The sequence below is a fragment of the Bactrocera tryoni genome, unplaced genomic scaffold, assembly GCF_016617805.1.
Source record: "Bactrocera tryoni isolate S06 unplaced genomic scaffold, CSIRO_BtryS06_freeze2 scaffold_7, whole genome shotgun sequence".
NCBI lineage: Eukaryota > Metazoa > Arthropoda > Insecta > Diptera > Tephritidae > Bactrocera > Bactrocera tryoni.
The window spans coordinates 16038998-16064513 of record NW_024396366.1 but is presented as its reverse complement, the minus strand read 5'-3'; the positions used below and the strand labels follow the sequence as shown (position 1 = coordinate 16064513).

The 25516-nt window shown below is 37.6% G+C and overlaps 1 protein-coding gene across 7 annotated transcripts in view; it reads right to left on the bottom strand.

Moving 5' to 3' along the window:
- LOC120781558 (protein abrupt-like) overlaps positions 1–25516 on the bottom strand; it is a 259465-nt gene that overhangs the window by 29330 nt on the left and 204619 nt on the right. Inside the window, exon 6 of one of the 7 annotated variants that reach the window (XM_040113795.1) lies at positions 8747–9421. The exons of the other annotated variants lie outside the window; for them this stretch is intronic. Coding sequence (XP_039969729.1) covers positions 8747–9421 — 675 coding nt within the window. The remainder of the gene's footprint in view (positions 1–8746; positions 9422–25516) is intronic. 7 annotated transcript variants of the gene reach the window in all.

Below are 25516 nucleotides of genomic sequence, written 5' to 3'. Positions count from 1 at the left end.
GAAGAGTGCCGTGTCGCAGCGGAGAGAAAACAGACTGCCTACCAACGCTATGATCGACCAACGTTACGATTGAGCACAACACGTGCGGGATGGGATAGATACCGAGAGTTGAAAAGGGAAGCGAGACGCATTTACAAGCAGAAAAAGAAAGAGCCCGAAATGCGTGAGTATGGAGAGCTTGATATGCTGGCCGACAGGGTAATGCTCGAAAATTCTATGAAAACATGCGGCTGCTTACAGAAGGTTTCAAAACCGGAGCATACCCTTGTAGAACCCTCGAAGGTGATCTGGGCACAAATGCCCAGAGCATACTTAAATTGTGGATGGAACACTTCTTCAGCCTGCTGAATGGCAGTGAACGCACAACGCCAGGAGAAGGCGAACCCGATTCTCCAACCGATGACGACGGAGCAGACGTTCCATTGCCCGACCATGAAGAAGTTCGAATAGCAATTACCCGTTTGAAGAACAACAAAGCGGCGGGGGCCGATGGATTACCGGCCGAGCTATTCAAACACGGCAGCGAAGAACTGATAAGGAGCATGCATCAGCTTCTTTGTAAAATATGGTCGGACGAAAGCATGCCCAACGATTGGAATTTAAGTGTGCTCTGCCCAATCCCCAAAAAAAGGAGACCCCACAATCTGCGCCAACTACCGTGGAATTAGCCTCCTCAACATCGCATATAAGGTACTAGCGAGCGTATTGTGTGAAAGATTAAAGCCCACCGTCAACAAACTGATTGGACCTTATCAGTGTGGCTTTAGACCTGGCAAATCAACAACCGACCAGATATTCACCATGCGCCAAATCTTGGAAAAGACCCGTGAAAGAAGAATCGTTACACACCACCTCTTCGTCGATTTCAAAGCTGCTTCCGACAGCACGAAAAGGAGCTGCCTTTATGCCGCGATGTCTGAATTTGGTATCCCCTCAAAACTAATACGGCTGTGTAAACTGACGCAGAGCAACACGAAAAGCTCCGTTAGGATCGGGAAGGACCTCTCCGAGCCATTCGGGACCAAACGAGGTTTGAGACAAGGCGACTCTTTATCGTGCGACTTCCTCAATCTGCTGCTGTCGAAAATAATTCGAGCTGCAAAACTTTATAAAGCAGGTACAATCTTTTACAAGAGTGTACAGCTGCTGGCGTATGCCGATGATATTGATATCATCGGCCTCAACACCAGCGCCATTAGTTCTGCTTTCTCCAGACTGGACAAGGAAGCAAAGCAAATGGGTCTGGCAGTGAACGAGATCAAGACGAAATATCTCCTGTCATTAAACAAACAGTCGTCGCCCTCGCGACTTGGCTCTCACGTCATTGTTGACAGTCATAACTTTCAAGTTGTAGATAATTTCGTCTATTTAGGAACCAGTATTAACACCACCGACAATGTCAGCCTAGAAATCCAACGCAGGATAACTCTTGCCAACAGGTGTTACTTCGGACTGAGTAGGCAATTGAAAAGTAAAGTCCTCTCTCGACGAACAAAAGCCAAACTCTATAAGTCGCTCATAATTTCCGTCCTGCTATATGGTGCAGAGGCTTGGACGATGACAGCAACCGATGAGTCGACGTTACGAGTTTTCGAGAGAAGGGTTCTGCGAAAGATTTATGGTCCTTTGCGCATTGGCCACGGCGAATATCGCATTCGATGGAACGATTAGCTGTACGAGATATACGATGACATTGATATAGTTCAGCGAATTAAAAGACAGCGGCAACGTTGGCTAGGTCATGTTGTCCGGATGGATGAAAACACTCCAGCTCTGAAAGTATTGGACGCAGTACCCGCCGGGGGAATTAGAGGAAGAGGAAGACCTCCACTCCGTTGGAAGGACCAAGTGGAGAAGGACCTGGCTTCGCTTGGAATATCCAATTGGCGCCACGTAGCGAAAAGAAGAAACGACTGGCGCGCTGTTGTTAACTCGGCTATAATCGCGTAAGCGGTGTTTACGTCAACAAAGAAGAAGAAGATTCTACATGTGCTCTCCATCTGTGATGGTCTTACCGTAATCCTATATGATTATAGGTCTGTTTCACTCTTACTCTTATGTTGCTACAAAGTAGAATGGCTGTTTGTATCACATAAAAACAGTCAAGTTAGATATAGTGTTATGTAATGAGATTAAATCCGAGTGTTTGTCCGCCCGTCCATCCGCCTGTCCGGGCCAGCTATGACTTGAGAAAAGGTTAAGACACGAGTTCGAGGATGGGCGTAATCGGACCATTGCCACGCCCACAAAACGCAATTAGTCGAAAATCCAACTAAGATGCAATTTAAAATACAAAACTGCTATTTAGAAAAAACGCATCTCATTAAGGAGGGGCATTGTGGTTTGAACATCTCTGAAAGGCTAAAAGCTTTCATTTATATGTATATTTCCTAAACCATTCAAGCTATATCACCCAGATCTTCACAGGACAAATTTGTTTAACAGCTCTTGCGAAAGTCAAATCAGATGATAACCCCGCCTCTATGTGTTCAGCACATGATTTTACTCCCTTTATATTTACGATGGTAAGTGACGCTCTGAACACATAGAAAGCGACTCGACATGGCAGCCCGACAGTGAACTGTAAATGACGGCGTGAATCTAACTACATTAATACGAGTATTTGTAAGAAGGCAGCGACATACTACTATAACAATGGCCGGCATGTACACAAAACAACACAGTTGTCCATTTTGTATGCTCACTACTAATACCTTTCACTTCAATGAAATGAAATTTTAATAATTTGTTCAAAGTGAAATTTTTTAATGTGCAAGGTTAAACAACATTGCAAATTGATGCGTTATATAATTTGACGATATACTTGTAGAACCCTTTCACTACTAACTTTACTTTGTTAGGTTTATATGTTTCAAAACATAATGAAATTTAACAAATATTCCGTATGCATTACTAAACATTATACTTTGTTTGCATGCATTGCAATTGCAATTGTCGAAATTAGCCCAATAGATAAAAAGAGATCAGTACTACTTATTTATATCGCTCTTCTTGGCCAAATAGTTTCACCAAAATTTAGTATAAATTGTACAACTAATTTAAATCAATCATCATAATAAAAAAGACAAACCAAAATTAAATTTTTTCGCGCTTATGCAAGTTAACGCCACCAATACTTAACAGTACTTATGTATAGAATAAAGTAATTTCCTAATAAGCGAATGTGTCAAATATATCATTGACCCATCGTCAATTAGGAAGCGCCCATCAGCTATCACTTCCAACTTCAACTTCCAACAAAGCTATTCCAGTATTCAAAATTAAATAAAAATTTTGTTATGAATTAGGTAACTTGCGGGGAGCACCTGGGTACCCACTATATGAAAAACAATGCAATCATCTGTAAATGAGATTCAATACTGATAAATGTTTCAACTAGGTAACTTGGGATAATAAATAAATAATTACATGAATTGGCAACATAAATTTATTAAATCTTCTTTAATTATTCAGCTCAATCAGGACATATTACTTTCGATATAGAGTGTTCGTCGCATAAAGGCCTTTTGCAATTGGTACAACATTTTCGAGTTTTTCTTCGCCTTTTGATTGTCAGTTGGTAGCAAACGTGACAAGAACCAGTGACTTTTTTCCTACCAAAGCTGTCGCGAGGTTCAATTTCTTGTTCAGCAACAGTGACAGGGGTGAGCGAAAATCCGAGCACGCTTTCGATCCCGATTTTGGTAGAATAATTTCGCATTATTTGCTTGTTTGATGAACAGTCTTCAATAGAAGGTTTGGCTAGTTTCTCACTCAACTGACACAAAAAAATGCGTCGCTGATCAGTTCTCTTCTTTAGCATCTTGTTATTTTTATGGTAAACCAAGTAAGCAGCAATATCTAAGACATTGAAAAATATTGCAAGAGGCCATCTCTGAGTGTGTCTATGAGTGGTGTATCAGCTCACCATTTGATCTATTGTGTCAACGCCAAGTTCTTTTATGACTCTCTCTCCTTGATTTTTTTCTCGAACATTTGCAGTTTTTCCAGTGTAAAGAGTTCCCGACAAGGGATATGCGTTTTGAGCATCGCAAATCCACCAAATTTTTATGTCGTATTTAGCGGGTTTCGTAGGAATGTACTGTGTAAATTTTGTATGCTCACGATAAGGATAAAGCTGCTCATCGATTGTTAAATTTTCCGTAGGTTTGTAAACTGTCATCAAAAGGAATATAACGCAAAAGTGATCGAAATCTGTTGAAACCCATCGCCGCACGATAAAGACTATATGAGTTATTCTTCCACATATCGATAGTATGATCCTTATTCGAATTATTGACGCCAGAGCAAATCAGAATCCCAAGGAACACATACATTTCTATCACAGTTACCGAACGCCACGCTCTGTTGGAATTAGGATTTTGCGCGTTATGGTCTTTATAAACTCTTAGAACTTTCTGGTTAGTATAGCGAACAATAAAATCAACCATTTCAACTGGGATTATAGTCTTAAATGTATCTGATATGGACAATAGGGTGATTCAAAATTTTTTTTTTTTTTTTTTTCAATTGGTACTCGCAAAAATAGGTTCCTAGACACCTCTAAGAAAGCCTCTCCAAATATGAGTTTTTAATTGTAACGGGAAGGTCCTACGCCTAACGGTTTTCTATTTTTTCTTATTATCAGATAGAAAAATTTATATCTCGCTTCCAACTGCTTGAAAAAATATCTTGTTAATTAGGTTTTGTAGGAAATTGAATGCTCTAAAATATGGTCTCTTATGATTTTTTCGTAAACCCAACCTTTTAAAAGATATTAACGGTTGAAATTTGACTATTTTTGGAAAAATTCTTTATTTCTTATTAATTTTATAACTCAATGAAAAAAAATTATTATGAATGATGAAATACATAGTTTTGTAGGAAATTTACTGCTCTATAAAAATGGTCTACGATGATATTTCGATTAAGTTAAGCGTTTACGAGATATTCATCGTCAAACATCAATGCATATTAGGGTGGATCAAAAAAAAAAATTTTTTTGTTTGGTACTCTGAAAAATAGGTTCCTAGACACCTCTAAGAAAGCCTCTCCAAAAATCTATTCATAATAATTTTTTTTCATTGAGTTATAAAATTCATAAGAAATACAAAATTTTTCCAAAAATAGTCAAATTTCAACCGTTAATATCTTTTAAACGGTTGGGTTTATGAAAAAATCATAAGGGACCATATTTTAGAGCATTCAATTTCCTACAAAACCTAATTAACAAGATATTTTTTGAAGTAGTTGGAAGCGAGATATAAATTTTTCTATCTGATAATAAGAAAATATAGAAAACCGTTAGGCGGAGGACCTTACCGTTACAATTAAAAACTCATATTTGGAGAGGCTTTCTTAGAGGTGTCTAGGAACCTATTTTTGCGAGTACCAATTGAAAAAAAAAAAAATTATTTTTGAATCACCCTAATGGACAATGTTTCTATTGATCTAGCAGGGCCACTTTTCTGTCGCAAAATTTTGTGAGAAGCAGTTTGTCGAATTTCAGGCGGCTTCTTACACCAGACAGTTTTGTCTTTCGCAACGTATGCATCGACATTTTCTATACCTGCTTCTTTCCCTCTCGTCGATACACCTGCGGCTGTGTCTGCTGCTGCTTCACTCTCTTCTGACTCACTGGTGATCTTCCATTACGTACTGTCAATCTCTCTCATAAATGCTCGATTGAGTCCATAAAATGTATGAAATTGTTCGATTAATAGTTAATAATGTCGAGTCTAACGCAAATCCGGTCTATGCTCATCAACGCAGTCGACTTTCCGTGCTTTACACGACATTTCTTATCAGCTGTTCACTTCTAACTGATTCACAGTTACCAAGCTGCGTCACTGTGTACTCCGAAGTCACTGAAATGAGCCTATTCTTCGATACGACCACAACTACAAATATTTCGAACACGTGTCGACGTGTAAAGGTGAAAACTGACCGTGTCCCACCCACAGAGCGCGGGAAATCCCTATCCCGATTTCTCATCCAGAAAAATAAAATGTGTGACAAGGGTCAAACACAGCTAAAATACTCGTTATAATCTCTTAAGAGAATTATTAAATTGTTTTTTCAGAATTTCACCCGCACCCGCCTTCGTTCAAAATATAATTTTCACGGATAGAGAAATGTGAAATCCTACAGAAATGTATTAAAAAATTATAAAAAAATTTCTAGCAACATGACTTTATAAGTCTTTCTTATTTTTCGTCATTATAGCTCTACACAGTATCTGATGAGGTATAATCTAAAATAATGCTGTGTTTTATGCATGTCTTTCTATGTTTTTATTCACATATTTATGTTCATCGTTTTTGCAATTCTTTGACAGCAAGGCAATGAATGGATGCGATGAAATATATGGGCATATAAAACCATGAATACTAATCTAACAACTAAGAAAGGCTAACTTCGGGTGCAAACGAACATTTTATACTCTTGCAACTTGCAGGAATCAAAGCTAGGAAAACGTCTAAAGGTGCAGAGAATACGAATCCAAGTAATTATATATACAGTTGAATTTCCCTTACTCGAATCAGCATAGACCACAAAAAATCTTCGAGCTAAAGAGACTTCGAGTTATGGAAGCAAATTTGAAATTGGCATTAGAAGCCAAATTTCATAAATATTTCCATAACTCGAAGTCGTAATATATTATATGTATATACTATATAACACATATACTGGTCGACATATTCGACAAAAAGTTGTGTTAAGAAAACGAAAATCATTATACATACAAATGAAGTAGATGGGAGTTCAGAGAGGATCGACACGATTTTATCTATTTTGGCCAATACTACCTTATATTAATATGCCACATACTAATAAAAGGTACCATCACCAACCACATGATGTAGGTCAAGTTTTCGCTCAATTTTACCCATTTTATGCACAAAGATACATTAGGGGGATGCTCTTGCTCTTGCAAAACCCTTGCACGGTGCACGAGTTACAGATTTTTCTACCTAAGGCAACGGTACAACAACAAACACAACCAGAAAAATATTTGCAATGACTGTAAAATATCTCAGATCAAAACCCATGTTTATTTTCGTGCAATGGCATGTAAAAAAATAATTGCAACCCTGTGCTAGCTGTCATTTTACTTAAATACATATTTTGACGTTAAATTGTTGAGAAAGGTAAATTTTAAATTGATTTTATAATTTCTATTTAAATTATAAAGATTTGTTACAGTTTTTTTGTTAATAATGAATTATGAATGCAGAAGGTGCACCAATTCACAATAGCCATGCACAATAGTCATTTACAATAAATTGACCGAATCAGCCTATCATATATCACTAGATATAGCAATGGGTACTCTCGTGCCCCTGTATATTTCGGTATTGGATTTTTGCAATCTGCAAGCTTGCAAGAACAAGAGAATCACGCTATTGTTATCTGTAAAATACTCTCTCTCATTTTCATAGAGATAGCTCATATGCATGTATGTGGTATAAAGTTACCTTCAAATTCTAAAATCGTTGTTATAGATATATGACAAATATACATACCATTTCAGGTAAGAATTTTCTCTGAATTTCAATTACATATCTCACACATTGATCGATATTTTTGGTCAAAAGGTTCTGGGGATCACATATGTGGTATCTAAGAACATGAATTATTCGCAATTTCTGGACGTGCAAAGTTTTATCCCGATATATTCATTGGTGCTTGATTTGTATACTGGAAGTGAAATAATCAGATGGAATTTAAAGTTCAGTTATAAGGGAAGTAAGCGTGGTTCTGGTCGATTTCGCTCTTTTGGGTACTGTAACATAGGAATCTCAAAAGCGTGTTAAATACCAAATTTAATTAAAATTGGTATACCAGCTGCGAGATATGTATATAATTTCAAAAATGAGCGGTGCCATTCGCATTACATAACTTTGTCCCCGTCTCTTATAAAGTCCTCTCATTCATCTTGAGGATCAAATTTAGTGACTCTGGTGATTTATAACGTTTCTAGTAATTTTTAACAGTACCTTTATACGAAGAGTGAGCGGAGTTATGATCCGATTTCATCCTGTCGGTAGGGATTTCTATAGGATTTATCTTGAACGTATTTAATGATTTTAGGCTGAAAGGTTTGGGAGATACATATGTATGTACATTAAATTTATTAAGGGGCGGGGCCACGTCCACCTTTTAAAATTTTTTAACCGACAGTTGACCATTGCTACCACGATCCCCTGCTCCAAATAACAGTTCTATTTCTTAATTTAGTGCTTAGTTATGGCACTTTACCGGTTTTCGTTTAATGTCTTGTGAGCGTGGCGATGGTCCGATTACGACCATCTACGAGCTTGTCCTTACTGCTTTTACAAGGAACCAATGCAATGAATTCATTCCAATATCTCAGTTTTTCATAAAGTTATTGCTTGTGCTGACAGACAGTCGGTCGGACAGACAGGCAGACCGTCATTCAGATTTCAACACGATTCATCATCCAAATAATTTATATATGTACATAACCCTATATCTAACCCAATTAGTTTTAGGTAATTAAAACAACCTTTGGGTAAACAAAACTGTTGTACTCTTTGTACTCTTCAGCAACATGATGCAAGAGTATGGAAATGAGTAATTTAAATCTGTGGATTTAATTAGTAGTTACGATCTATTTAGCAGAACTACATATTTCGCAACGCACATAGGACTTATACATTTATCCCTTATTGATACCGACCGTGGTATGACATCATTTTATATAATAGTACAAAATACTCACCAAAAGTATTTTCTGTTAAAAATTGCAAAAGGTGAAGATCAAGAAGAGGTTGGTTCGTTGTTGACTGTCCGCTGGGTAATTCCTTTTGCGCGTTTAATGCAGCAGCCGCGGCAACAATAGCTGCATCATTTCTAATGTGTGAAATTGACCTATTCTTATGTCCAATATCCAAAACATTTTCTTGTTTGTTGTTATATCCTGCAGAAGAGCTATTTAAATTCAATCGACATGCAGTTAAATCTTCCGGATCATCATCAGATTCGATATTTGTTTCATAAGTTTCTGTATTATGTTGTGTATTATAGCTGTAATCTATACCTCTTATATTAGTCGTATTGGCAGGCGATGCATGGTCACGTAAGTCATCCGGTGAAATTTTTACCCCTGCCTTAGCTAATAAACGCGAAGCCAATATAGGGTCAAAAGCACAAGGCATTGGTAGCACAGGAAGATCTTTCGTAGATATACCACGATGCTGACGTGACATATGTGAATGCAACGAATTACGAGATTTCGCAACAGTACCACATAAAACGCATCTATATCCAGGACAAACGGTATGCTTATCCTCAAGATGAGTACGCAGCGTATGTGCCGACCTGTAAATTTTTCCACATTTTGGACATGGTCGTGGATCTGTGGCTCTTACTCTCATTTCCACTGAACGCTGGGAGCCTGAATAAAAAGCATATATCAGTACTTCATTTTTCTTCAAACTAATGATACATATTGCACATAAAATAAAATATTTTAATAAATTTAAATAAGAACAAGTAAGGAATAGCAAAGTTCGGGTATAACCGAACATTTTATACTCTTGCAACTTGCTATATTATATTGGCCGATATACAATGTATGCGGTATATAGCCACCCCAAAGTTCGAAAAACTTGATATTAGGTAAATGGGGTCTAAGGGAAGTATTGACCCGTTACAACATATTTGTAATGCGCAGACAAACTACCATCAGGATAGGATTCCCTCTGAATTTCAATTATGTATCTCACACATTGACCAATATTTTCGGTCAAAAGTCACATATAAGCCCTGAGGTTCACATATTCAGTACCTAAGGGCACAGGCAGTTGTGGTTCGATGTGGGCAACTTTTAATCATAAGATGACACATCTCAAAGTTTTTTCCTGCTATATTAATTGACTTTTGATTTATATATTGGAAAGTGAAAGCTTCAAATGAAATAAATTTAAGGATTTAAAATCAAGTAGAAAGTCGGAAATCATTAATAGTCTATATTAGGATGGAGAAGAGAGGACGTGCTGATTGCATAAATTTTAAAATTGCTCAAATATACGTGAGAACATAATTTCAAGCACTTTTACAAATATATATGTAACTCACATATGGTCCTTAAGGGGGGAGCCTGTTTTAGAAGCTTCAAAAAATCTATTTTTTTTTTTTTTTTTGGTTAAATCTCTTTAAAACTTATCTAAGAAAATGTCCTTAAAGTTTTAGATGAGAATTTGAAATATTTTCGAAGCTAGAAGGAAAATAGTGACCGAGCGTCTAGCAGATATACTATGAGTGATTAGGCTGAAAGTGAAAATTTTGACGCGCGATTTCTCGGGTTTTTTAGTTTTACAATTTTTCTTAATTGGCGGACAGGATAGAAAAAAAGTTCATTATCTTTGGCATTAAATTATCTTCTAGTTAAACTAAAAAAAAACTAAGAAATGTCAAGTTTGAACATATTTTTAAAGTAACATTTTTTTTCAATTTCTAAGCAATTTCTAAAATTTTGCACTTTTTTTTTGGAATTTTTTTAGTTTAACTAGAAGACAAATTATTAAAATATATGAATCTCTTTGAATTTTTTGTTTCGATAGAAATTGCGACCTGCATCCTGCCCGCCGTCTAACAAATGCACGTGCGAGATTCTTCGGCGGAATATCAAAGATTTCGTATCCAAAAAAATTTGTGAATGATGCTTAAATATGTGTATAACTATAAACTCTAGAAATTTTGCTTTAATCAATTATTTCTTTCCTTCCCAAAAAAATATTCAAAAAAAATGATATTTTGAAGCCTCTAAACCAGGCTCCCCCCTTAACGACATAAGGGCACTTTTACGTAGGCGAGAGGACGACAAGCAAAAACGAGAGAACCTTGCCGCTCGTACTCTAGTGGCACGCTTTGTGTTCTTGTTTGTAACAGCTCGTTGCAAGGAGGCTCGGTTTCAAAGAAATATATTCAATGTGTTCCGGATTTTGATTTTTATACCCTGAACAGGGTGTATTAAGTTAGTCACATGTTTGTAACACCCAGAAGGAAGCGACAGAGACCCTATAAAGTGTATATATAAATGATCAGTATGTTGAGCTGAGTCGATTTAGCCATGTCTGTCTGTCCGTCTGTCTGTATATATACGAAATAGTCTCTCAGTTTTCACGACATCGTTTTGAAATTTTGTAAACGTCATTTTCCCTTCAAGAAGCTGCTCATTTGTCGGAACTGCCGATATCGGACCACTATAACATATAGCTGCCATACAAACTGAACGATCGGAATCAAATTCTTGAATGGAAAACTTTCACATTTGACAATGTATCTTCACAAAAATTGGCACATGTTATTTTGTAAGGCAACAATGTAATCTCCGAAGAAATTGTTCAGATCGGTTAACTATAGCATATAGCTGCCATACAAACTGAATGATCGGAATCTAGTGCTGGTATGGAAAACTTTTGCATTTGACAAGATATATTCACGAAATTTGGTATAGATTATTTTCTAAAGCAACAATGTAATCTCCGAAAAAATTGTTCAGATCGGTTTACTATAACATATAGCTGCCATACAAACTGAACGATCGGAATCAAATTCTTGTATGGAAAACTTTCACATTTGACAATGTATCTTCACAAAAGTTGGCACAGGTTATTTTCTAAGGCAACAATGTAATCTCCGCAAAAATTGTTCAGATCGGATTACTATGGCATATATGTACCTTCCAAGCAAACTGAATGATTGGAATCAAATGCTTGTATGAAAAACGTTGGCATTTGACATGGATTACTGCTTAAGGTAATAATATAATCTCCGAAAAAAATTGTTCAGATCGGATTACTATAGCATATAGTTTGTATATATATACAAACTGAACACATAGTTACTAAAAGAAATGCACCTGTGGAGGGTATATTAGCTTCGGTGCAGCCGAAGTTAACGTTTTTTCTTGTTGTTATATATTTTTGTATGTGATATGCAAATATGTGGACAAAAATAAGATACTTTAAAACATTTAATTTAAATATTTAATTTCCTGAAGAAAACGACTCTATAGAGTTTGGTTGACATAGCTATAGTAGTTTTCGAGATATGTACAAAAAACTTAGTAGGGCCCCGCCGCACACTTTTCCAAAAAAATTACGTCCAAATATGCCCCTCCCTAATGCGATCCTTTGTGCCAAATTTCACTTTAATATCTTTATTTATGGCTTAGTTATGACACTTTCGGGTTTCGCCATTTTGTGGGCGTGGCAGTGGGGCGATTTTGCCCATCTCCGAACTTATGGAGCCAAGAAATACGTGTACCAAGTTTCATCATGATATCTCAATTTTTACTCAAGTTACAGCTTGCACGGACGGACGGACAGACAGACGGACAGACGGACGGACGGACAGACAGACATCTGGATTTCAACTCTACTCGTCACCCTGATCACTTTGGTATATATAACCCTATATCTGACTCTTTTAGTTTTAGGACTTACAAACAACCGTTATGTGAACAAAACTATAATACTCTCCATAGCAACTTTGTTGCGAGAGTATAAAAATACTTCAGTTATGTCATTTGCATATATAATATCATAAGAAAGTCACAGTTTCATATATGTGACCTGGTCTACGGAAAGGGGGTTTAGGTGTCAAAATATCAATTTTCACTTTTTAGTTGATTCGGATGGAAGATGAGATTTTTAACAGCTGTTTCTCAGAAAACTAGTTTTCGCACGTTAGCTCCCTTTTCCCTTTTCGTAGACCAGGTCACATATTATAATACAAATTATAAACAACAAAGGGGGTATTATTAATATTTTTAAATTATAAACAACAAGGGGGGTATTATTAATATTTTTAGTAGTAGCACCTAGTGGTTGTTGTTGTAAGGTGTACGTTGATTGCGAATACTCCGTTGATTTGCACAAAATGTCAAATATTTATGTCAGAAACGGCACCAGTTTGCTTGAGAAAACAAAAGCGACAGTTAAATTATAAGGGAGAAGGAGCCAATTAGCAATGCTAAGCAAAATTTTAAAATTAGTTCAGTATTTTTCCATTATTGATACTGCATTCTTTTCCGTCGATGAAATTTTCGATCAGTTGATACAAGTAACTAAAACTTGTGGATTTTTTGATTAAAACAGATCAGATGAAAATGATTACACACAAAGCCATTTTAGAACATTGTAAAAAAAAAGAAATGTCTTTAACTCACGGTGGATTGACGGATATAGATGCAGCAGATTTACGCAACGAAGTTCAAGCTATTGGCAGAAAAAATGCTCATAAAGCCACACCACTGCACGTTTTAAATTATATTTGTTCAAACGATTAATATATTTCGTTATTAATTTAAGGCAATGCCGTTGTTGTTAACACTTTTTGTGTTCTTAGCTACTGGAGAGCGTATTTTCAATGCAACTGAATTTTTGTTGAAGTTTTGAATTTCGATATTCATTCCACTCCTCAGAAAAATGTCGGATAAAGTGTTGTTAAACTTCAACTTTTTGTGGTATTACAGTTTCAACTCTGTATTAGTGAGGTCGACTAGAGCGTCAAACAATTTCAACTACTATCGAGAAGTTCTAATAGAATATAAGACTGCATTTATTTGGGATCAAATGTGTCAAAGTGTACGGTCAACTGCCAAGTGTGTTCCTCAATTCATTTTAATTTACGTGCAATCCAGGCTGTGGCAATTCGCAGGCAGATTCACCGAAGGCCTTTATATCGCTAACACCACGCGGCTCATCAATTGAACCGAAATTATTTACATTAATATCTAAAAACCATAATTAATTTATCACATAAACATTTGGAAATTTTAAACAACACTCAATTAATTTTTACGCAAAAAATTCTCCTCCGCACATTTAAAGTGCTTAGCAGCTGTTTCTGTCGCACGGCAAACCAGCTGTCTACGCAGAGTTGTAGGTGGCCAGGGGCACTACATTATCTGCACATACGGTCGGTAAAGCAGTTGTAAGGCAGTTTCTTTTACTTAACGTAATCACAATTAAATAAGATCGTGATGGATATACAAACCCCGCCTACAGGTGCGGGAACACAATGTCACCATTGTCGGCAAAATATCTCGGAAGTATTTATCGATCAATCATAAGCCCACCTTAACTCGGAGCATTCTCCAATCTAATTAGTTTATAATGAAACCGTCATCTTTAAAGACAAAACAGCGGCCTTGTAAAATTAATTACAGACCAGTTGGAGTCTGAAGGTTTACACTTTACAATAAGTATGCAATATGCAGGGAAAGTACACTGAAATTAAGGAAAATTGCTGTAAACTCTCAATACCCCAATGATAAAAAGAAATTATTAAATTAAAGAGAAAACTACGATGGAAATGGCATCAAACTCGTTGCCCAGCTGACAAATCTATTTTAAATAAAGTTTCTAAAGTTCTTAATAGGAAAATTAATAGGTTTAAAAATTAAATAAAAATATCTTCGGTGCCGAACCAATGGAAGAAATTCCGAACCTACTCTCTTTGGGAAAACTGTGAAAGATTACAAACACCAGAAACTCAAGTATGTCCCATTAAAATAGGTGCTGATAGTTGGACCTTTGAAGATTTAAAAAAAGCGGAAGTATTTTCGGATTATTTTGCCAAAATATTCTCCCCATATGAAACACACGTAGATTATTCTACTGTTTCTAGTTAAGAAAGCGAAGAAATCTCAAGTTGCACAAGCAATGAGCTAAGTGGGGAAATCAAAAATCTTAAAAACAAAAAAATATCCCGGTTACGACCTGATTACTGCCGAGGTTCTAAAACAGCTTCCTCCAACAAGTATAATAAACATTACCAATATTATTAATGCGGCTTTTCATCTTTAACACGTGCTAACTTATTGGGAAATTGCTGAAGCTATCATGATTCAAAAGCCAGAAGAACCAGGATATTATGTATCTCCTTACAGGCCCTTACCACTTCTACCGAGAATATCGAAGCTTTTTGAGAAAATTCTCATAAAACGTCTCAATAAGTTCATTGAACGAAAAACCATAATTCCAGGGCAGCAGTTTGGGTTTCGAGCTAACCATTCTACCATTGATCAAATCCAAAGTAACACACATTATTGAAAAAACCTTTAAGGAAAAAATTATGATTTACTGTGTTTTTGGATGTTGCAAAAACGTTAGATAAAGTTTGCCACAAAGGACTGCTTTCGAAACTGAAACTGATTTTGTCGAAACTGCATTATGGCATCATAAAGTCGTATTTATACATATGTAGGTCGCTAATTCTGCGTTAAACAATGAGACAAATATTATATCCTTAGGGAAATAAAAGCTGAAGTTCTACACGGTAATGTGTTTGACCCCCTTCTTTTTATCATATTCGCGCACCACCTGCCAGTATTATATATAACAGCCACATTTGCAGACGACACCGCGTTGCTTACTGTTGGTAGTAGTGAACACGAGTCCACTACCAATTTCCAAAAGGCTGCAAACAAAGTGCTACATATGGCTCAAGCAGCTCACAACTTTCGGTCTTTGACCAAGCATCCTCTGGGTAGTCAGAAAACATCCTTTCCACATGGATATGCGCTGGGTTTGGGACCCGCCACGTAAAAAACACTACCTATGAAAAAGCATAAACAGCCGCGGATGAGAGACCCCCCTTTTGTGAAGACAACAAATGTTATGAACGGGACAAGGAATGAGACGAGTAGGTCCTTGTGGCATTTACTACAGTGGCCACATAATGGAGCGCAAATTTGGTGTGGGATTAGTGTTCGCCGAGTACTGTCATTCACCACGGTGGAACTTCTTCAGATATCGCTGATTTGCACCCACGCTCCGACGAAAGAGAAAGACGATGTAACCAAAGATGCCTTCTGTGAGCGCTTGGAGCGCACCTATGAGAGCTGCCCTCGCGACGACGTCAAAATCGTGCTTGGCGACTTTAACGCCAGGGTGGGCAAGGAAAGTATCTTTGGCACAACGGTTGGTATATTCAGCCTCCACGAGGAAACATCCCCAAATGGGTTGAGGCTTATCGATTTCACCGTGTCCCGAAACATGATTATCTGTAGTACTAGATTCCAGCATAGAAAAATTTAGTCAAGCTACCGCCTGTCTCTGGATCGAAAAGCCACCAACAAGATCGATCATGTTGTGATGGACACATGTCCAGTGTTTTAGTTGTGCGTATGTTCCGAGATCCTAACATCGACTGGGACCAATATCTTGTTGCACCCAAGATACTCACCCGCCTCTGTGCAGTAAAAAACGCACGTCAACAAATACAAGGAAGGTTTGTCGTCGAGAAGCTGCAATATGAACAGACAGCCGAGCGATTTTCTACTCGACTTGCACTTCTGCTCTCTAAGAGTACTCAGCAACAACTCGGTATAAGGGAACTGTGGGACGGAATTTCAAGCTCCTTATGTACAGCTGCAACCAAAACCATTGGTTTTGGAAAAACCAAAAGAACAGCTGGTTCGACGAGCAGTGACTTGTCGCAGCGGAGAGAAAACATACTGCCTACCTCGTACATTACGATCGACCACAACACGTGCGGGATGGGATAGATACCGCGAGTTGAAGTGGGAATGCTCGAAAACTCTACGAAAAGATACGGTGAATAACAAAAGGTTTCAAAACCGGAGCATACTCTCGTAGAACCCCCAAAATTCATCTAGCGACCGATGCCCAGATCATACTAAAATTATGGAGGGAACACTTCTTCAGCCTTCTGAATGGCTATGATAGCGTAACGCCAGGAGAAGGCGAACCCGATTCCCCAATGCATGACGATAGAGCAGAGGTTCCAAGTCGTAGACAATTTGGTCTATGTTGAAACCTGAAAGCAATATTTACAGCAACAACAATGTCAGGCACGAAATGCAACGGAGAATAATTCTTGCCAACAGGGGCTACTTTGAACTGCCATATGGTGCACGTTAAGAGTTTTCGAGAAAAACCTCTACTCCGTTGGAAAGACCAAGTGAAGAAGGACCTGTCTTCGCTTGAAATTTTCTATCATCCCCATGCCTCGGCTATAATCGCGTAAACGGATCTACGCCAGTAAAGAAGAATAAGAGGCAAAAATTGATAAAATCAAGTTAATACTACCCGACTCTCATATATGTAACTCCCATATATGTACCTCATATCATAGTTTTCGTTATTCTCACAAGTCTTATGCCGAATATGTCGGTGATTGAATATGATTTATATAAAAAATATACCATACCTGAGCAATGTCAAAATCAGTATAATCAGCCCGTCTCTTTTTCTTCACCAATAGTCCCCATTAACTGATTTCTTTCTGTCTTTAAATCTGTATTCAAACTTTTCATGTTGTTCAAATGTGCGATAATTTAATGAAACTAAATGGGCAAGTTTTCTTAAAATATAGTAATAAAATTAAGCTAAATTAATGGAAGAGAATATGAGTCGATAATATTACAAGTTTGCTTGTTATTCCATCGTATAATAAATATTGAATTCTTTAGCAATATTTTTTTATTCTGCAACATCTTGCTACAGAGTATAATAGTTTTGTTCACCTAACGGTTGTTTATATAACCGTCCGTCCGTGCAAGCTGTAACTTGAGTAAAAATTAAGATATTTTAATGAAACTTGGAAGACATAATTCTTGTTCAAAAAGTAAGGCGGAGTTCATAGATGAGCTTAAACGGATCACTGCCATATTAAAATAAAACTTATAAAATGCCTTAACTAACCACTAAAGTAAGATATAGAACTGTAATTTGCAATAGGTTTTATGTACATATCTCCTAGACTACTACAGCCACAAAAGCCAACTTCACTAACAAAAATTATTATCAGCAGTGTGAAAATGGATGAAATCGGATGGTAACCATAGTCCATATAGTACTCGACCAAGTGTGTTTTGAGCTAGCAGTGTGTTTGAAAGTTTCAACGCCTTCAAGTATTATTTGTGGTATAAAGCACGATTCCCCAATCGATGACGATGGAGCAGACGCTTAATTTCCCGACCATGGAGAAGTTCGAATAGCAACTACCCGCCTGAAGAAAAAAAAAAGTGGCAAGGGCAGATGGATTGCATCAGCTTCTTTGTAGAATATGGTCGGACGAAAGCATTCCGGACGATTGGAATTTAAGTGTGCTCTCACCAATCCACAAAACAGAAGCCTAATAATCCGCCAACCACCGTCTTCAACATTGCATATAAGGTTCTATTTAGCATATTGTGTGAAAGATTATAGCACACCGTCAACAAACTGTTTGGACCTATCAGTGTGGCTTTAGGCCTGGAAAATCAACAACTGATCAGACATTAACAATGCGCAAAATCTGGGAAAAACCCCGTGAGAAGAGAATAGCCACACACCACCTTTTCTTCGATTTCAAAGCGACAAGGAGTTAACATTATGCCGCGATGTCTGAATATGATATCCTCGCAAAACTAATACCGCTGCGTAAATTGACGTTGAGCAACACTAAAAGTTCCGTCAGGATTGGAAAGGACCTCTCCGAGCCGTTCGATACGACACAAGCTTTCAGACAAGGCGACTACCTATCGTGCGTTCAAATTTTAAAATCTGACATCTGTGTCGCAAGAAAAGCATAAGCGCTTGCGAGCGCACTGCGCAACAATGGTTGTGCCATACATTTTAAGAGAGGTAGTCGGACAAAAAATTCAATATCTTTGGAATGGTATCATGAATAAATTTTTTTTTTCAGATTATTAAAAGTGAATATTTTCCGCGTTGTGTCACATACTTCTAAATTTTTATTAACCCGAAGAACACTTAAAAAATTTCAATTGTTTAACTAAAAATTATGTAAATATTATTATTTAAACAAATGAATCGTGAAAAAATATCTATAATGGAGCACGACCATTTTTCTTTGACTTTCCAAATTTCAACGATTTATCTCAAGTAGTTTATTACTTGACCACTTGAAAAGGTTTGACCCCTCTATAAGTCACTCTCTATGGTGCATGGGCGTGGACGATGCCAACACCTGATGAGTCGGCCTTAAGAGTTTTCGAGAGGAAGGTTCTGCAAAAGATTTATGGTCCCTTGCGCGTTGGTCACGGCGAATATCGCATTCGATGGAACGATGAGTTGTATGAGATATACGGCGACATTGACATTCCATGTCGTACGAATGGACGAAAACACTGAAGCTTGAAACTATTCGACGCAGTACTCGCCGGGGGAAGCACAGGAAGAGGAAGACCTCCACTCCGTTGGAGGAACAAGGTGTGGAAGGACCTGGCATCACTTGTAATCTACAATTGGCGCTACATTGCAAAAAGAATAAAGGACTGGCACGTTAACGCGGCTATAACCACTTCAGCAGTGTCTACGCCAGTCGAATTCTAGCAAAAATTAAGTATTGAATCTAAATTTGGGAAAACCTAGACGTTGCTGTAAGCACAATTTGATAAAAAAAATTTGCATTATCACTGCAATTACATGATTATCAGAAAATAATATTTAAACTTCACGACAAACTTTTCTTGTAATTCGGAATTTGTACTTTTTCGGGATTGTAGTTTCTTGCAGTAATGAGCGATACCGCGATTTTTCAATATCTGTGATTTAAGTGACTGATATTTTTAAATCACTGTGATTTCATATTGCTGTTGCGATGGCAACTAGAACAACTTATAAATGGAGATATAGGTACTCTATATTTATAAATATAGTTAAATTAAAATAAAAAAATTCCTTCAGCTGTTGTAATTGACAATTTTGTTTATTTAACGCACCGCTCAGATGCAAGCCAACCTCATCGGAGAAGATTAGTTTAAAAAAAAAAATCGCTATCGCTTTTAAGTTGTTCCAAGGTTTATGGTGGTTCAAGTGAGTAGTGAGTTAGGGTAGATATTGCATTATGGCTTAAAAAGTTTTGGAATAGCCAAATTACAAATATACGGAATTCCTGCAATTTCTTTTATACACTGGCATTATTTCTTTTAAAAATGAAATATATGTATTCGATCAATATTATGGAATTCTTCTTTTACATAGCTCTTATAGGCTTTTGTGTTGCCCAAAACTTCGTTATGTAAAAAGAAAAAAAGTTTCATGGATGTTATAAAATACTTGTGAAATAATAGCAAGAATTACTACTCTTGCCAACTGAATAGTTCTAAATGCCTAAAAGTTGTGATTAAAGGTATAACGTCTTCGGTAGACTCTGACGTTGTTAAAGAAGCACTGGAAGAATATGGTTTCGTATTAAATCAGTAGTAAATATTATTAATTGAAATAAAGTCCTACACCCATGTTCAACCTATGATTTTCAATGTATGACACAATTTATGTCTACAATGCAAAATATGATTCAAGAGATAATCGAAGCACAAAACCAAATGTTGCAAAAAATTTTAAGTATAAAATGAGCGTCTTGAAAATTTGTATTCCCAATGCTAACGGTGTTAATCAACATACTGGTACTTATTAGATTTAGGGATGAAAATAATATAGATGAAATTCAATTGTCAGAATCACATAAAAGAAATTTATTTATACTGGGATTTAAACTCTAGCGTCTTGAAAATTTGTATTCCCAATGCTAACGGTGTTAATCAACATACTGGTACTTATTAGATTTAGGGATGAAAATAATATAGATGAAATTCAATTGTCAGAATCACATAAAAGAAATTTATTTATACTGGGATTTAAACTCTATGTTACAAACCACACAGATGGAAAGGCACATGGTGGAACAGCAGAGTTGGTTAGAAATTAATTAAGCCACCACGCATTAGAATCTTATCCAATTTTAACACTTTTTTTAGAACGCCAGGTCATAGATTTCTAGCAGGTGGAAATTACAATGCAAAACACATGTATGGGACTACAACTAATTAATCCGAAAGGACGACAGCTGCATCACACTATTATAAATAAATAGGCACAGTAACCTTGACATAATATCTCCTGTTAAGCCGACATATTGGCCTCGTAATCGTAACAAATACCAGATTTAATTGATTTTGCTGTAATAAGAATAAATAAAGATAGATAAATCGCACATAACAGTTGTTACATGTACTGACCTATCTTTTGATTATGCTCCTATACTAATAAAGCTTTGTGAACAATTCATATTCGTTGATCCGAAAATGGGTCTAACATCGTATAAAATGAACTGGTTGAAATATAAAAAATACGTGAGTAGTCACATAGAGAAATCGAAAAGCTCTCTATTTAAATTAGCTGCGTACAAATACTAGCAAGCAAAAATCCCTTTGGAAAGCCCAAGAGTCCATGAAGCCACCAATTGACACCAACATGCCTATTCAAGACTTAGGTGAAAATTGGGCTCGAAAACACGAGAAAAATACTAATTGTTTTGCAAACGAAAAGGAGCTCTCCGAGCCGTTCGGTACCAAATAAGATTTCAGACAAGTCGACTGCCTATCGTGCGAATTCTTCAATCTACTGTTGGAAAATATAAAGATAGAAGGTACGAATTTACAGCTGCTGGCTTACGCTGATCACATTGATATCATTGGTCTCAAAAACCGCGCTGTTAGTTCTGCTTTCTTCAGACTGGTCTGGTAGTGACCAAGGACAAGGCGAAATATCTCCTGTCATCAAACAAACAGTCGTCGGGCTCGCGACTTGGCTCCCTCGTCACTGTTGACAGTCATAACTTCAAAGTCGTAAATAACTCCGTCTATCTTGGAATCAGCATCAACACAAATGAGCCACGAAATGCACCCCAGAATAACTTTTGCTAGCAGGTGCTATTTAGGATTGAGTGGATAATTCAGAACTAAAGTCCTCTATCGATGAACAAAGACCAAATTCTACAACTCGCTCATCATCCCTGTTCTGCAGAGGTGCAGAAGCATGGACGATGACAACATATGACAAACGAACTTAATCGACCTTAGCCTTTTCTTACTTGTTTGCCAAAGTATTTGATATGGAAAGTGGAAATTTGGAATGTGGAATTTTAGCTGCCTAAAAATTACAAAGCATAATATTTATATTAGTACATAGTATATTTGTATGTATATCCGAATTACCGAATTATTTAATGATTTGACTACAAATATTTCACATTTATATCAAAGGAAACGTTGCTAAAAAAAAATTTTGGTTGCGCAAAATTTAATTATCCAATAATTATTTCGCGTAAAACATGTTAGTTTACTTAAAAATATAGCTGCCGCCGAAATATTGGAAAAGGAAGGTCACAATTTATTGTTAAGTACGGACAAAAGAAGAAAAAGGAAAGTCATACAACTTTTTCAGAAGTATTGAATACGAAGTATTATTCATGTATTTGAGAACATTAAATCCTAAATCTGATTTCTACTATTAAATTTATCGTAATTGTTTAATTGTTTACTAAAGAATACCTGAATTCTTATATTTTCATCAAAAGTTGAAGATATTTATACACTTCTTTTCAATCGGTCGGACGGGTAGCGAGTCGGTGGTGCTACACCCATCGTCCGATTTTTACCACGGCTCTCATAAAGCCCTCTCATACTATCTCTAGTTTGAAAATGTATGTCTCTGCCGTATTTAGTGTTAATTTATCGCACCTTTAGAAGTTTTTAACAGTACCGTTATATGAGGAGTGGACGGGGTTATCCTCAGCGAATCTGGTTATTTTAACTTAAGCGGTTTTGGAAAAATGTAGTATATTAATCCAATTAGCGGCCGGGGCCACGCACATTTTCATTACATTTTTAGCTCACAAGTACCGCTTGCTACTTTGAATCCTGTGCCCAATTACAGTTGTAAATCCAGTGATTAGTTATGATACTTTTGAAGTTTTCGGTTAGTGTCGTTTTGTTGGCGTGGTAGTGGTCCAATAATGCCCATTCACGAGCACATCCTTCGTTTTTGTCCACGAATACTTGTACCAAGTTTCATTGCGATAAATCAATTTGTACTCAAGTTACTGTTTGCAGAGACAGACGAACGGACAGACAGACAGAAATGCGAATTTCAACTTGTCGGGTAATCCTAATCATCTGTATATGTATATATTTAACCCTGTATCTATCTCGATTAGGTGATACAAAACATCCGTTAGGTGAACGAACCTAGAGTATAATAGCGTAACATTCAGTACAAAAATGGTGGCCCTAAAATTGTGATTTATTCGTTAAAGCTTTCATCAATATTTTCCATTAATAGCTCTTTTATATAATTCTTTAGAACACAGATACGCTGATTTTGATCAGGTATTCTCAGCTAAAATTCTTAAAAACTATATGATGTTTTGATTACTTGCGTGCCTGTACAATTGTCTCAGACATGTCTCCTTTGAGGTAGCAAACAAGACGCGCACTGGCCAGCTAAACATATGTAAGTCGGACTATATTCCCCCAAGGTTAGATTTCAATAGCCGTTTCTGGAGTAGGATATCCTGTCTACACAGATAGCCAGGAAGCACTGCTGCTTTTGTCGGTCCCACTAATTAATTCCAGCAAAGTTAAGAATTGCGCAATGGCTTTAAGTTCACTGGCGAGTCAATTCCATCGATACTTAGTTGGAGTTCCCGGCCACAAAAAAATTTCGGTAACGAAAAAGCAGATAAATCCGACGCGGGGTTAATATCATGAAAACGGTCAAAAGAGAGATTTATACTCAACTTGAACAAATAACACAGCGCAGATGGAAATCAATAACCAACTGAAAGATAACAAAGCATATGTGGCACAAATATGATATGATTCAAATTAATGACTTACTACATAGATCCAGAAATAGAATTTTAGACTTACAGTTACCATAACGGGGCTCCTTTGAAATTGGTCGCCTTGTCGTGGCGAAGGGGCTTAAATAATAGTGAAGTGTGCATCCTAAAGGAAACTCAATCTACTCTTACGAACTAAGAGGGTCACCCCATAATTCCCACAATGGTGATATGGATGAATAAACCCTAGGTTTTACGCCCATCTCTTAATGTGGAAGTAAGAGGATATTCGCACCAACACCACCCTAAGCCAAGTTGTTGAGGTGGACGTGCCGTTGGCTGATCACGAACGGACCCCTCCGATGTCCGGCGAGGTCGGAGGTATTAAGTGCCTTCTTTACGCTTACCGACTCTGCGTACGAGTGACCAACCCTTTCGGCTTACTCGTGGGACCAAACTTGAACAAAACTAACTTAACAACAACAACAACAACCAATTTGAAAACAATAGCGACGATTAAAGGAACTGATTTGACATAAGTATATATATCCTATAACGGAATCCGATGAGGACGATCCACTTGACTCCAGCCAGGAGACGAGTAAGAGTACTGCCGGACATACCAGACAAAGTATACCGGTAGATACTGCAGGGAAAACCTCAGATATAAGGGAGGAAGCGTTCACCTCCAAGGCTGCCATGAGCACCAACCAAACTGCACTGGCGGCTAAAGGAGAGAGCAAAAAGAAGCGCAAGAAATCCCAGGATCAGCTGAGGAAAAACCGGTACCAGAGGGCAGTCTTCATATTAGGGAAGATAGCCAAAGACTAGGCAGCCGGAACCCCAGTTGATGAGGCTGAAACAAAGCGCCTCAAATCTGTAGTAGAGGAATATGAAAGCTACCTGAAAAGGAAGCAATCACAACCTCAAGAAGAGAGCAAACGAGAAAGCACTTCTCAAAAAAGAAATCGCTCCATCACAGAATTATCCGGAACTCAGCCCAAAAAACCAAGGCGGAGAGAAGGGGAAAACAGCAGCACAACAATGGCAAGGCATTTCTGCCAGGGATAGCCTGCAGGTGGCCATCATAGATGGAAATTCCTCCTCTCCAAGCACCATACAGGAGAGATGGGTGAAGATCGACGTCTGATTGTCGAGTATGGTGCGAAGCTATGTACTCGACAATCCTGCGGGTCCTCACCCGGAGTTTGACTCCTATGAGACCCTCAGGGGCTACGGGGTCATCAAGTGCGCGGACCAGGCCTCGCTAGATTTCCTGACGGGAAGTGTTGCTAAAATTAGTAACGCCTTTGTAGGCCTCCAATTGAAACTTATACCCGCCAGGGACATTCCGAAGAGACCTCGTGCTCGCATTTGGCTACCCCCTCTAGAGGAGCCAGGAAAAAAACTCCTGAGGTGCATTAAGCTGTAGAACAAATCTATACCTAGTATAGATGAGTCGCAGCTAATCAAGGAGGAAAAACCGAATAAAGCAAGCAAGCCAATACTAGTGGCCATTTGTGATGAGTCCATTGAGGCTCTGAAGAAGACTGACTACAAAATCAGCTTCGGAATGCCTTGCGGATTACTAAAAATCTTCCAAGGCGACAAAGCGGCTGACGAAGAGGACACGGAAGAGGTCGCGACGCCAGCCAGTTACTAAAGAATGGGGACAACGAAGAAACCCGAGATGCTCAATAACATAAGATGCGTACAGATAAACCTGCAGCACTCGAATAGTGCTACAGCGAATCTGACAACCCTCGTGAACGAGGGGGGCACAGACATCAGCCTAGTACAGGAGCCCTGGGTCAATGAAGCTACCCTTAAAGGGCTAAACAGCAGCAACCATAACCTGTTTTACACACGGAACAGAGGTAAA